Source organism: Suricata suricatta, chromosome 4 (assembly GCF_006229205.1).
Source record: "Suricata suricatta isolate VVHF042 chromosome 4, meerkat_22Aug2017_6uvM2_HiC, whole genome shotgun sequence".
Taxonomy (NCBI): domain Eukaryota; kingdom Metazoa; phylum Chordata; class Mammalia; order Carnivora; family Herpestidae; genus Suricata; species Suricata suricatta.
Window position 1 is genome coordinate 79,403,653 of NC_043703.1, and position 15,869 is coordinate 79,419,521.

Here is a 15,869-nt window from a genome sequence, read left to right on the forward strand (position 1 = left end):
GGGTCCAAATGTCTTTTTTTAATGTTAATTTATTTATTTTTGCAGGAACAGGGGAGGGGCAGAGAAAGAGAGAGACAGAATCCCAAGCAGGCTCTGTGACAGAGCTGTCACTGCAGAGCCCACACGGGGTTCAGTCTCACCAACCATGAGATCATGGCCTGAGCTGAAATTGGGATGGACTTAGCTAGCTAGGTGCCTCACACATCCAAATGTTTAAAATTATTATTGAATTTGGCATAAAATTAGTAATTTGACAACTACTACAGAGATTTTAGACACTGTTTCTATACTAACCTGTGCTAGAGAACCATTACTAAGCACTTTGAGCACTCCCAGGTTAGAGCGTGGTCCACTGACACCTTACTCCAGCCTCTTGCTTTAAAGCCCTAAATGGACACTGAAGGAAGCCATAAGGCTCAGCAAAGTGCTGCAAACACAGTGCTAGAAACATGTCATCTTATGCACAGCTGGCCACCAAAGCTCATGAGTTGTGTGAGATAAGCCATCTGCAAATCCATTCTCTCCAGACTTCTTTTCTAACAACTTTTTCCTATGAACTAAAAAAAAAATGGGGGGCACCTCAGTGGCTCAGTCCGTTTAGCATCCAACTTTTGATTTTGGCTCAGGTCATGATCTTGAGGTTCAAAAGATCAGATTCCATGTGGGACTCTGTGCTGACAGCACAAAGCCTGCTTGGGATTCTCTCCGCCCTCTCCCTGTCCCCCACCTTTCAAAATAAATAAAAAAATCTTTAAAGACAACATGTGGAAATTACATATATAGTGAAATTAGTTTCTTATCTCAAGTCTAGAAAAAACAGGACATAAATCCAACAGCCAGGTAAGCTTTTGCTATAGTTTGATCTTTCATTTAACCCCTTCAACAAATTTCTTTGGCCAGTATCAGGTAACTAGATTTATATTAAAAATGGAAATATATATTAAGCAAATAAACATACCTCAGAGATTTTCAAAGGTTTACTCATTCTTTTAATTAAAAAATAATTTTTTAAATGTTTGTTTATTTTTGAGAGAGAGAAAGATAGAGCTCAAGAGGGGGAGAGGCAGAGAGAAAGGGAAAGACAAAATATGAGACAGGTTCCAGGCTCTAAGCTGTCAGGACAGAGCCCGATGTGAGGCTCGAACCGATGAACCATGAGATCATGATCTCAGCTGAAGTCAGACACCTAACTGACTGAGCCACCCAGGCGCCCCAAAGATTTACTCATTTCTAATCTTCCAATAGCTTCCCATCACTAAAAATGACATGTCTTTCTAGCAATTCACATTAGAAACTGCTTTATTTACTCAATTTGAACAAGAAAAGACAACCCTGGATTTGAGTATAATTTGAACAAAGGAAAGCATGAGTGAATGAACTGAACGTCTGTTGACTTTTATCTACTATATTTCTCCAAATATGAATGTTATGGTGCCACAAAGTAATTTCACCCAAGTAGGTCCACTATTTCATAAAATTATATTTAGTTTTCCTTTAGATGCAAGATTTCATCTCTGTTAGAAATGTTCAGACAGATTTGTTTCTAATAAATAGATATTTCCATCTGGTAAAATTTTTGTTCTCCTCAAGAAAAACCCTGTGAAACTTAACTATAAATCTATCCACTTTAAACTAGTAATCTTGGGTGTCTTTGTCTCATTTTGCTGATTTTTCATTTTTGGCTCCATACATTATATTAGTAAATCAAGATACAAACCCCCGAGATTACTTATCTAGGTAGCCAGACCCCCACCAGTCACAAACAGCTAAAAATATTAAAGATGTAAGAGAAGATTTGATAAAAGCATCTGGAAAACCTAATCACAGTATAACAGTAGAATGCATCTTGTTACATCTAAAACCAGAGGCCTGGTTTCAAGTCTAGGTCCTACCTCTGCCTCACCGTGGAAACCAGGCACAAGTTTCCTAATGTTTCCAGGCCTCAGTTTTTCTATACAGGCCCTTCACAGGTATGTTGTAAAGGAAAAATCAGAAAGTATATAAAGTGAATTAAAAATATGAAACCACAGACTGAATGTACCTAAGTTAGAAATATAACTATGCTTTACACCTAGCTCTTAGGAATTCGCCCACAAGCAGCATCAAGTTCCATGGATTGCTTACTACCATACTGAGGAATGGCTTTCCAATTTTAGTTTCCACATTCTGGAAGACATAAACATTTCATTTTTAGAAGTGCTGTAGAAAGAACAGGGAATAGGGTAGAAAAAAACTACAAGTGAAAAAGAATTACTGAGGCAAAATGGTTGCTTGTTACAAGTCCAAGGGCTATTCAAGGTTCAAAGAGTGATGCCAGCCACAGCCAATGAAAGTATTCCTGTTCAGCATCCTCATGTACATCAGGGCTAAGTTAGGAGCCATCAATAATAATTTTAATGAACTTGTTATACCAATATAAAAACCAAAAATGTAAAATAAAGCCATAGGTTACAAATGTTACAAATATGCATGAAAAAGAGTAGTCATGTATACAGCTGAGGGCTCCCCCAGCCCCCAACACTCCAACAAGAACAGTACGGTTGGCGAGGCAATGAGTGGCTTCGTCACAGCTCCCACTTCACATAAAGACACACTTGAACATCTCACTCCCTCTGAGCAAACAGGGACCACAGGGTTAGATCTGTCAGAATGATCAGACAGGGAGAAACAGAAAAGCTCGAAGATATGACTAACAATGCAGGGTATATCCGCATACCTGAGATGAGTGAATACTGGAATTGTGCTAAGTTAGTGGAAATCTAGACCTACAACTCCTAGTAATGGTATTAATGACTCTATTATACAGTGGTCAAAAGTACTGTTTAACCATTTCTGTTAGAAAATACAGTACATCTGCTATGTAGAGTTATACATTCAGAACACATGAGGAGAATCATTCTACTGTCATTTCTTTGTGAATCTAAAAACTTTAAAACTTACTAGATTCCACTGTCATCTGAAGCAGACTATCAATGACATTGGAGAGGAGTCCTTTACTGGATATTCTTAGATGATTTAGTATTACTGGAACAGCTTGATAGTCCAAAAACAAGATTTTTCCTTCATCTGTCTTCAAGTCCAAACACAGAGAATCAAATGCCTGAGCGAGGTAGTCAGCTGAAAAATGATACGTAAAATCCACTGCCATTACTGGTCAGGAGTGTAGTTGGTAATTAGAAAAAAGATAAAAAGAATATACCATCACTTAAATTCAAAAGGGAAACAATAATTAAATGACCAGAGATTACTGGCTAAATTTAGAATCCGTTAGGATTCAAATGCTTGAAAGGAAGAGAAAAAAGGAATTAAACTATGATAGGGTAAACTTCATTCATATTTTAACGCCAAAATAACAATAAATTCTATTTTTTATTATAAGAAAACAGCTCATGTTTATAATAGTAAACACCACAAGGAATATTTATTTTCAATATTTGATAACTACCATATGCTTCCAAAAGTGTTTTAACCTCTATTTAGAGATTATATTTTTTTTATCCCTCAGTATTTACTTACTTCAAAATGTAACTTTAAGTAAACTTTTAAAGGACGATTTTTGTCTCTTAATAAAGATGAAACAGCCACTGAAAGACAATTTCAGAAGGCTGAATATGCTCTGGTGTGTTGCTTTTTGTGGAACACCTGCATTGATGCAGTAAGGTTTTATCAAGGCGCCCCTAGACCAGAATCCCTAGAACTTTCTTAAAGATGTTCCACACATGACTGGGAAGCTTGCAAAGTTCGGACCGAGACTAATTTAACCAGAATCAATGCAAATGAGATATTAAGATACTTATATTGTTATATTTCAACACACCTGACAACAATACACTCTTACAACAATTTTACATTTCACTTTTAAATGTATAAGAATATATTGGTTTCTTAAATTCTTTCAATACACTATTGAAAGGTATTTAAAAAACTGTTCATGCTGTTCAAATACTAGTAAGTTAATTTTTCTCCTGAGACTTGTTTGAAGAAGGCTCGAGTGCTTTAAAAATATGAACAGAAAATATGACAGAATCGACCAATTAAAATTTACTGTCTTCAGGGCACTTGGGTAGCTCAGTCAGTTGAACATTCAACTGTGGCCCAGGTCACGACCTGGTGGTTTTGGGGTGGAGCCCCACGTAGGGCTCGCTGCTGTCAGTGCAGAGCCCACTTTGGATCCTCTGTTCCCCTCCCTCTTTGCCCCTCCCCCACTCAGTCTTTCTTTCTCTCTCAGAAATAAATATTTGAAAAATTTACTGTTTTCTGGCTGATGTGTTACATTTCATCTTTCCTGTATCAGTTTACATACACTAAAGACATAATTTAAGAGCCTAATTATTAAGAATGAGAAATTGAAGATAACCTGTATGAAATACCTATGAAAAAATTAAAATACATATGAAAGAATTTTGAGAAATCAAAATCTGTGCCTCTGGATCAATTTATAGTACACTCTATTCTTATTTTCGGTGGAATTTAATTATATAGGAACACTGCTATTATTGTACTTAATTTTTGTAATTTAATAAAACATTGCAAATAAATGTGTATTTAGGTTAAGTCAAGTTGCTAGATTCTATTCATATTTGCCTTATTTAGAAATCTATCTTTATTTAACAAAAACCCAGGCAGAAAAGTACAGATCAATCCTGAACTCAATTTTTCACAAAAGCAAAAGTTTTTATCACAGTGCCACCTACTGTATTTGACACAGACTACTTCACTTCTCATTAATATATCATCTGAGATTAAATAGGCTAAATGCTACATGATGCAGCAAATTTGTAAACTTAAAAAATTGTCCTTTATGAATTTGGGGAGAGGGATGGTATTTGGTTATATTAAAACAATTTTTTAAAAATGTTTTTTATTTATTTTTGAGACAGAGTGAGCAGGGTAGAGTCAGAGAGAGAGGGAGACACAGAATCTGAAGCAGGCTCCAGGTTCTGAGCTGTCAGCACAGAGCCTGACGTGGGGCTCGAACTCACAAACCGTGAGATCATGAACGCTCAGCCTACCGAGCCACCAGGCACCCCAAAACAATTTTTTTAATGTTAATTTAATTTGGAAGAAGAGAAAGAGCATGAGCAGGGGAGGTGCAGAGAGAGAGGGAGACACAGAATCTGAAGCAGGCAGGGCTTGAACTCACAAGGTGGGAGGTCATGACCTGAACTGAAGTCAGATGCTTAACCAACTCGGCCACCCAGGCATCCCATTTGCTTATATTTTTTAAGTTGCCTTACCTTTTAGGAAGAAGTGAAAATTATATTCTTATTTTAATTTCCCTAATAGTGAAGATTTACTAAAATCAAGAAAAATTTAACTTTACCTCTGATTATTTTAAGAAATTGAGTTACCAACTGTACCAAAACTGGTTGTTGTTTTAGGTAAGCAACTAAGCATTTGGTGGTTTATTATGAATCAACAGAAATCTAATGCAGCCTAACAAACCTCAATTCTGATCTTAAGTAAAACCAACTCTTAGAACTTAAATAAAAATAAATAATAATGTTTATGATGATACCAGCTAGCACTTACTATATGCCAGACTCTGATAAACCTTCATATTAATTCTCATTTAATCTTCAAAAAAATTGCAGTGAAACATAGAAAAGGAGGGACCTGCCAAATGTCACACAGCTGGTGATGGGCCTGAGACTCAAATGTTAGTAACTGCAAAACAGCAGTTCTCAATGACTACACTCTTCCTGTTATCTGACAATGGCAATATGCCTTACATTTCTTTAGGCCTGAAGTATAAAAAGGTACATAGTTTATAAATACATAAATCTGCAAAGGATAATAAATCTGCATAATATATAAATGTGTTGAGAAGGGCAGTACAGCAGAATTAGCTCTGATACACACAACTAAAGAGAAGAGAGAGTATATTTAATTAGACAGAAATTTGTCCCTAAAACAATTCCACCAGGTAAAATTCTTTTTTTTAAATAAATTTTTTAAATGTTTATTTTGAGAGAGAGACAGAATGTGAGTGGGGGAGGGTCAGAGAGAGAGGGAGACACAGAATCTGAAGCAGGCTCCAGGCTCAGCATAGAGCCCAATCCAGGGCTCCAACCCATGAAGATCCTGACCTTGAGCCACAGCTGGACACTTAACATCAGGTAAGATTCTTACAACCTCTTTCAGTTCTCATATCTTTATGCAGATGAAATTAGTGCACCACAAGTTTTATTAATTGAAATGTTTTTAAATTGATTCCCACATCTATATACTTAAAATTGTTAGTGACATACAACATTCTACTGTCCTCATGATGATATTGTTAAAGGCCTGATTACTTAGGGTCAAGAAAAGATCTGGGTCCCTTACAAATGCCTGACCCTCCATTTGCTCTTCTGTAAAAATGACGACACTCTATTTCCTAAGCTTACTGCCAGGAAACAATTTGAAAAAAACAAATGAATGATTACAAAAATGCCAACACGATACAAGAACTTATTTCCTTCACTATTCCAATTATGGATTTGTCAATTATTTATCCTTTATCATAATTACAAACAGCACATGAACACCTTTGAACTTTTGCCCTTTTGAATTATTTCCTTGCAGTAAATCTTATTAAAGGTCAGGATACATTTTGGTGACTCCTATAAGCAGAGTGCACTTCAGAAATGGTTAAGTTACAATACAATCAAAATTGTACCTGTTTCAACTCTTAATTATAGAGAACAAACTGATGATTACCAAAGGGAAGGTGGGTAGGGGGATGGGTGAAAATAGGTGATGGGGATTAAAGAGTGCACTTGTCTTTTGAGCACTGGGGGATGTATGGAAGTGTTGAATCACTTTATTGTACACCTGAAACTGTATTTTAATTAACTAGAATTAAAATAAAAAGTTAGGGGTGCCTGGGTGGCTCACTTGATCAAGCATCTGACTTTGGCAGGTCATGATCTTAAGGTTGGTGAGTCTGAGCCCTGCGTCAGGCTCTGTGCTGACAGCTCAGACTCTATAGCCTGCTTTGGATTCTGTGTCTCCCTCGCTATCTGTCCCACCTCAGCCTGGGCACACACACTCTCTCTCTCAAAAATAAATAAACTTTAGGTGCATCTGGGTGGCTCAGTTGATTAAGTGTCTGACTTCAACTCAGGTCATGATCTTGCAGTTCATGAGTTCACGCCCCACACTGGGCTCTGTGCTGACAGCTCAGAGGCTGTAGCCTGCTTTGGATTCTGTCTCCCTCTCTCTCTGCCCTTCCCTTGCTTGTGCTCTGTGTTTCTCTCTCTTTCTCTCTGAAAAATGAATAAACATTAAAAAATAAACTTTAAAAAATTATAAAAAATTAAATAAAAACTTAAAAAACCCCATATTTTTCAATATAGTTTTGTTTACATTCAAATTGTATATAAATTTTATATATTAATATATAAATTTATATAAAGTTTATATATTAATCTTATAAATGAACTATTGTATTATAATTTGAAATACTGCATATAGAAATACTGTATTATACAATGGAGTATTAGTCCACAATTAAAAAGAATGAAATCTTGCCACTTGCAACTACGTGGATGGAACTAGAGGGGATTATGCTCAGTGAAATTAGTCAGAGAAAGACAAATATCATGAGATTTCTCTCATATGAGGACTTTAAGATACAGAACAGATGAACATAAATGAAGGGAAGCAAAAACAATATAAAAACAGGGAGGGAGACAAAACATAAGAGACTCTTAAATATGGAGAACAAACAGCGGGTTACTGGAGGGGTGGTAGGAGGCAAGATGGGCTAAATGAGTAAGGGGGCATTAAGAAATCTACTCCTGAAATCATTGTTGCACTATATGCTAACTAACTTGGATGTAAGTTAAAAAAATAAAGTAAAAAAAAAAATTATAGGTCAAATATACATGCATTTTATCAATAAGCTTTTAGTTGGCAATGATGAAAACTGTACATATTTCTTCTCAGCAATACATTCTATTCAATCATTTTATTTTTGTGCATGTAAGAGAGAAGGTTATATCTTACAGTTACATTTTATTTCAGAGAATCGGTGTAGCACAGGGAGTAAGAATGCAAGCTTAATCTTTTTATGCCTCAATTTTGTCAGTCATAAAATTGAGATGTTAATAGTGACATCTCATAACCTTGTTATAAGGATTAAATGAATTATTATACATAAAGTGCTTGGCCCATAACACAGTGTTATGTAAGTAATATTATTTCTTTGATTATCTCAGGAAGTCACACAATAGGATCAAGGGGGTGGGCTCTAGAAATAGAGAGGTGAGCTGAACCACCAAACTCTGTCAAATGCTGGCTGTGTGGCCATGACACAACAGTCTATAACCTAATACCAACTACTATGGAAACAACAATATTCAGAGACAATCTATAAAGGGCTTAGCACTATAGGGTCAATCACACCAAGTTTTATTATCTTTTTGAACAACGTACTTGCAGCACTATCCTGTCAATAGAAACCAGTGTCTTCTAGATCTAGATATATTTGGGGACCATATAAATACTATATATATTACTTGGCTTGCTTTGCTGATCCATCAGCTGCCTTTCAACACTCAGCCCACTAGATCTCTAGAGCACCAGACAATGAAGGCAAAAAACACAAGATCAAAAAGAAATAGTTTATCAGCTCTACAATAGGATACTGATGTGAATTTCACCTTTCAGCCACTTTTCTTAACATTAATTTTCTCTCCCTGAAAGTATTCCTCAGGGTAATGTGAACCTTCATAAGGTATTACATTGGCACTTCATAAACTGTAAGACACCATTTCTCAAATTGTTCTCCTCAGAAAATTAGTGCTATTTATCGCTCTTCCGAAAGGATTTGGAGATTAAATAAGTTTGGGAAATGTTGCATATAGTATATTTGAGTTTTAGTGATTCATAAAGCCCACTGGTAATGAAATTAAAGTACTGGCATTATTAAACTTTAGTTATCCTCAATTATCAAAGGTTTTTAACTAAAGACTGCAATAATTCTTTTTAAGTCACATCTATTATTTAACCCACAGAGCTGCTTTTCCAGAAGACTGACTGCTATGATGTTCTAGAAATAACATGCAGATGTCTGTAAAGTAATAATCAAAGTATCTGGGGCCCTCTCTAGGTTCTCACTCCACTTCCTATGGAAGTTTGCACAGTTCTTGAGTCTCTCAAAGCTTCCACTGGAAAAATAATTTTTAATTTTAAAAAACTAATTCTGAACTACACACTTAGAAAATTGAGGAAAATGGGATAAAAGATGCACATGTTGGGGGGTCTGGGTGGCTCAGCGTCTGACTTTGGCTCAAGTCATGATCTCACGGTTCATGGGTTCAAGCCCTACATTGGTCTCTGTTGTCAGAGCTGAGCCTCAAAGATCCTGTGTCTCCTCTCTGCCCCTCCCCAGTTCATGTACTCTCTCTTTCAGCAAGAAACATCAAAAAAAGATGCACATGTTATATTTCCACATACACTTAGTAGCTGTTAATATTTTTCCATAAATACTTCTATTAAAAAAGAAATAAACTGTTATAGAAAAAAGTGAGCTGAATGAAAACTAATCCCAGATGTGTTTGTCACAAATGGAAAATTAAGGATAGTTTTACAACTTTAGGAAAATGTTTTTGTTGCTTTATGTGCAACATCAGTGGTAATTTTGTACACCATAAGGCAATATATAACTTTTTAAACGCATTTTTGTATTTTTAAAATGTACTGTTTAGATTTTTAATAACATACCTAACTTATTTTCAGTTAATCATACTCATTCTTTCTGTTTTGTAATGATTTAACTGATCTTTGAATTTTGATTCCAGCTCCCGAATCTTGTCTAATGCCAATTTGACCGAACAGATTATTTTCAATCATCAAGGTATATTCAGATACTTCTGGAATCTCCTATGGGGTTTTTAAAAATGGCTTTAAGATACATTTCTAGGTGAATTCTGTGAGGTTTCTCAGATATTTCTTTAAAAAAATTTTAAAACTACTTCATAATCAGAAAAAACACCTAAGCAAATAATTTTTCAAATTAAGCAAACAGCATAAATTGTGTATTCACATATTTAGATGAAAGATAATAAACTTATAGAGTTCAAAGAGTTTCTCAAAATGAATTAGTGGGGAGTTTAGTCTTAATTTTTCAACTTTCACTTTATATACTAAAGATTACACTTAAAAATATACAAACTTTTCAGAAATTGCTTAGAAATTGGACAAAATTCAATTTTTGTCTTGTCAAACAAGACAGTGACTAGGATGGGCAAGAGATACCATAATGTGAATTCTGGTTAAAAATTTTATTATCACATAACACAGAGAGCTTAAAATTCACTACATATTGTGCCAGTATAAATGAATTGTAAACACATTATTATCTGAACATAGTTAAGTTATAGAAAAGCATGGCATAATCTCTGTATGTTTCTCAAAGAAGATAAACCAAAAATAATGTTTTAAGAGATTGATGTAACACCATTTCAGAATAGCTGTGACCCCAACACATGTTTTCCTGTTGGAATAACTCACTGGTTTCCTTGTAAGCCATGCTCTTCCACAGTTTCTAGCACTGGCTCCTACTGTTCCCTGAGGAGTGGTCGTCTTCTTTATCTTCTGCCTCTGAAATCCTACACACTTCTGACAGTCCAGTTCTAATGCTAACTCCTTATACTAATCCTCTCCTGATCCCCTCAATCATACCAATAGAAGTAATTTATCATCTCTCTCTTAAATAGGACCACATTATTTAAACGTCTGTGTGGATAATTATAAGATGAAGCAGAATTAAATATTTATAATCTACTTACCCACCAGACTCTAAGGACTTTGAAAGCAGGTACAATCTTATGATTCCACTTTCTTAAAAAAGTGACTTGCACAAGGAAGACACCAAATTCACTAATTCAGTAAGTCTGTATGAAGTGCAAATTGTGCCATTTCTGGGCTTACTTTTCCTTCTGCCCTATTTTGAAGTTTTAAATTAAAACTACTTTTTATTATTATATATCATGATTGTTTTAACTAAAATTTAAAAAATTTTTTTCAACTAAAATATAGTTGACATGTTACATTAGTTTTAGCTGTACAGAATAGTTATTGGACATTTACATACACTACAAAATGCTCACAATATGTTTTGCTACCATCTGTCACCAAAGTTATTAAAATATTATAGACTATATTCCCTATGCTGTACTTTACAACCTCATGACTTATTTATTTTTTAACCAGAAGTCTGTACCTCTTAGTTCACCTATTTCCTCCATCCCTCTCTGTCAACCACCAGTTTGTTCTCTGTAAGTCTGTTTCATTTGTTCATTGTAGAAAAATTAAATTATTGCCATTACCCACTGGGAAGAAAACACTAAACTGAGTTACATAATTTAACAAACAATAAAGATAAAAGGAAGTATACTTAAGGTTTGACTATATTGGTATGACAGCTATATATCAAAACTGTATTTAAAATGGTCAACTTTGATTGAAACACTGTTTTTGATCCATTCATTTCCTATTCACTATTATACATCAAGCACTATGCTAGTTGCAGGAAGATTACAATAGTATGGCAATTTTTTTCTTCACTCAACTTACAAACTAGTATAAGGACTGACAAAATTTTGCGGTAGAGGACCACATAATAATATATGTATCTAAGGGGCCATATAGTCACTGTTGTCAACTACTTACCTCTGTTGTTGTAAGGCAAAACCAGTCAGAGACAACAGGTAAAAAGTGAGCATGCATGAGTTTAAATAAAACTTTATTTATAAAACAGGTGGTGGGCCAGATCTAGTCTGCCAACATATGCTCCAACAAAAAATAACAAGTTAGGAATTTCAATACAAATGCTTCTATATTATCATAGAAGCATAACCTAAGAGAATCAACAAAGTCTTGTAGGAGGGGGCAACAATCCAACTGACTACTCCATTTCCCCAAATTTAGTGAATAAAAGTAGTTTATTATAATGTGCCACCATTATAAAATTTCATTCGATAAATGATAAACATATTTGACTATGTAAGAGTTGCTTCATTATATAGTATTCTCTTCTAGTAGTTTATGAAAAATTATACCACAAGCACATTTGAAAGCTTACCTTGAGTGACTGTTTTGAGAACAATTAAAGTTGATAAAAATCTCAATGGTAAATTGGAGCTCTTAAAGAAAGCAGCTGTCTTTGGTTTATTCTCCACTGAATGTTCTAAAGAATTATCCTGAATTCCCTTAGTTACGACTCCTTTGAATATATCTTCACCCAATCTTCTCAATGTTGATGTCATAGTTGAATGCTGTTAAAAATATGTACAATCTTAGTATATTTGTTTATATCCATAATATATTTCAAATACTACAATCAAACATAGAAACTAAAAAGTCAAAATTTTTCTAATTAAAAAAATGGGTTAGATATATGCAAGATTAAAAAGTAGTAATTTTATAATCAACTTTAAAAAATTTTTTATGACTACTTCTCTAAAAGAATGAGCAATCTGGGACACCTGGGAGGCTCAGTCAGTTGAACATTCAACTCTTGATTTTAATTCAGGTCATGATCTCATGATTAGTGAGACTGAGGCCCACCTCACATCAGGCTCTGTGCTGCCAGTGCAGGGCCTGCTTGGGATTCTCTTTCTCTCCCTTTCTCTCTGCCCATTCCCCCACTCACATACAACATGTGCATGCTCACTCTCTCTCTCTCTCTCTCTCTCTCTCACTCAAAATAAACATTAGAAAACAGAAATAAGCAGTCTACAAGAATTAAGAAAATGGAAATGGTATGTTTCTATGAAAAAAATTAGGAGAAATGAGAATTTGAAAATGTTTAAGAACATAATATGATATGTTTCTGGCACAGAGAAATCAAAGGAACAGAGAGGTATACAATTATAGGTCCTTCACCCCTCCACCATTACTGATAAATAGCTTATTGGGTGTACCTTACAGTGTTAGCTTATAAAGTGATCATCTAGGTCCTCACTGCTTTCCAACTCAGTATGATTATAACCATCACAGTGATTTTGATAACTCTTAACAATTTCAGAAGAATAAAATACTGGGTTAGAAATGTAGATAATTCTCATGGTGAATAAACTAAAACAAGACAATGGGCAAAACAGAAATATTGGCATATAAATACTTCTCAAATAATATAAGCTTTTATGATATTCAATGTATATATTAAAAACCAAATACAGGAAAAACATTTCACACTGCTGCAAATGAGGGTATAAACCCACACACTGAAATATCTTAAATTGGGTAACAAGTATTTGCTTTAGAATTTCTAGATATTAAAATTAGAGAGGTATATGGAGGCTTTATAGGTATCCAAAAAGCACAATGATTGGATTGTAAACAGCATAACAGATGCTAATTTAAATATATGGTCAGTAAATTTTGAATCAAAAAAGGAACCCTCATACACTGTGGATGGGAATGTAAACTGGTATAGCTATGGTGAAAAGTAGTAGGGAGGTTCCTCAAAAAATTAAAAATAGAAATACCATATGACCCAGTGATTCTGCTATTAGTTCTTTACTCAAAGGAAAAAAGAAAACAATTCAAAAAAATATGTACACTCCTCTCTATATTGAAGCATTATTTACAATAGTCAACATATGGAAGCCACCTAAGTATCTACCAACAGATAACTAGATAAGAAAAATGTGTTTATATGTGCAAAGCAACAGAGTTGCAAAATATATGAGGCAAGAAAATGATAAAACCAAATAGGACAAATATATAAATTCACAATCATAGCTGAAGACGTCTCTGAACACTTGATACAACTAGATAGAATGTTAACAAGGATATAAACTAATTCCTAAATATTATCAACCAGCAGAATCGAATCCACATTTATAGAACACTCCACACAATAACAGCAGACTACACATCTCAGCCAAACAATATCAACAATAAAACCAAACCCAAAAAAACCAGAAAGGTAAAAGAAAGATCTGTAACAAACTTCTACATAAATCATAGGTCAAGAGAATATCTCAAGGGAAATTTAAAAAATCCATTAAACTGAAAGTAAATGAAAATGCAACATATCAAAATTTGTGTGATACAGTTAAAGCAGTACTGAAAGAAAAACAGACTAAAAATAGCACTGTTAGAAAAAAAGGAAGTCTCAAATCAGTAATCTAAGTTTTTACCTCAGTAACCTAAAAAAGGAGAAAAAAATAAATCCAAACCAAACAGAAGATAGGAAATAATAACGATAAGAGGTAAAAATTAAAACTATGAAACAAAGAGATGATTCTTTGAAAAAAATCACCAAAACAATTTCTAGTTTGTACCATGAAACAAAGAGATGATGTTTTGGAAAAAATCAACAAAACAAACAAATTACTGTCAAGAAAGACAAAAACAATAACACAATATCAACACCAGGAATGAAACAGGGGGTATCACTACAAACACTGACAACATCGAAAGGATAATAAGAGAATATGACGAAAAACTTTACATGTATATATTTACCAGCTTAGACAATATGGTTCATTTAATTCCTTGAAAAGCACACACTTCTACAAATCACTTATATGAATTACCTATTAGAATATCCTTATAACTATTAAGGAGCTTGAATCTCCCGAAAAAAGACATCTTCAGGCTGAGTTTCATAGAAGAATTCTACCAGATGTTTAAAGAAAAATTAACACTAATTCTAATTTCTTCCAGAAAAGTAAGTGAATGGTACACTTCCCAATTGATTTCATGAACACGGTATCACCCTGATACAAAAACAAAGACAGTATAAAAGAATTATAAACTGTAAGTCAATATCCTTAATGAATATAGAAAGGAAGATCTTTAACAAAATATCAAGAAACAGAATTCAGCAAATATAAAAAGGACTATACAACATGGCCAAGTGGAGCTTATTTCAGGACTATGTGGCTAGCACAGTATTTGAGAGCAAACGAGTCAATCAAAATTTCACCAGCATTCTTCTCAAACCTAGAAACAACTATCCTAAAATTTGTATGGAACCACAAAAGACTCCAAATAGCCGAAGTAATATCGAAGAAGACAACCAAAAAGGGAGGCATCACAATCCTAGACATTAGCCTCTACTACAAAGTTGTCATCATCAAGACAGTATGGTATTGGCACGAAAACAGACACATAAACCAATGGAATAGAGAGCCCAGAACTGGACCCACACACATATGGCCAATTAATCTTTGACAAAACAGGAAAGAGAATCTAACGAAAAAAAAGACAGCCTCTTCAAGAGGTGGTGTTGGGAGAGCTGGACAGCAACATGCAGAAGAATGAAACTAGACCACTTTCTTACACCATTCACAAAAATTAACTCAAAATGGAAGGACCTAAATGTTAGACAGGAAACCATTAAAACCCTAGAGGAGAAAGCAGAAAATAGCCTCCTTGACCTCAATCACAGCAATTTCCTAATCAACACATCCCCAAAGGCAAGGCAATCAAGAACAAAAATGAACTATTGGGCCCTCATCAAGAAAAAAAAACTTCTGCAATGCAAAGGAAACAATCACAAAAACTAATAGGCATCCGACAGAATTGGAAAAGATAGTGGCAAATGGCATATCAGATAAAGGGCTAGTATCCAAAATCTATAAGGAACTCACCAAACTCCACACGCAAAAAACAAATAACCCAGTGAAGAAAGGGGCAGAAGACATGAACAGACACTTCTCCAAAGAGGACATCCAGATGGCCTATAGGCACATGAAACGATGCGCAGCATCACTCATCATCAGGGAAACACAAATCAAAACCACACTGAGATACCACCTCACGCCAGTCAGAGTGGCTAAAATGAACAAATCAAGAGACTACAGATGCTGGCGAGGGTGTGGAGAGACAGGCACCCTCCTAAACTGCTGGTGGGAATATAAACT

At 34.7% G+C, this 15,869-nt stretch overlaps 1 protein-coding gene across 6 annotated transcripts in view; it reads right to left on the reverse strand.

Annotated features, from left to right (window-relative positions):
- The window catches only part of CCDC138 (coiled-coil domain containing 138), a 124,055-nt gene that overhangs the window by 35,655 nt on the left and 72,531 nt on the right, over window positions 1-15,869 (reverse strand). For 5 of the 6 annotated variants that reach the window (XM_029937049.1, XM_029937045.1, XM_029937046.1 and 2 more), the window contains 2 exons: window positions 12,074-12,266; window positions 2,941-3,117 (listed from right to left, as the gene is read on the reverse strand). In XM_029937049.1, coding sequence (XP_029792909.1) covers window positions 2,941-3,117; window positions 12,074-12,266 — 370 coding nt within the window. Of the gene's footprint in view, window positions 1-2,395; window positions 2,642-2,940; window positions 3,118-12,073; window positions 12,267-15,869 lie in introns of those variants that run through there. The other variant, XM_029937047.1, reaches the window with a different exon arrangement.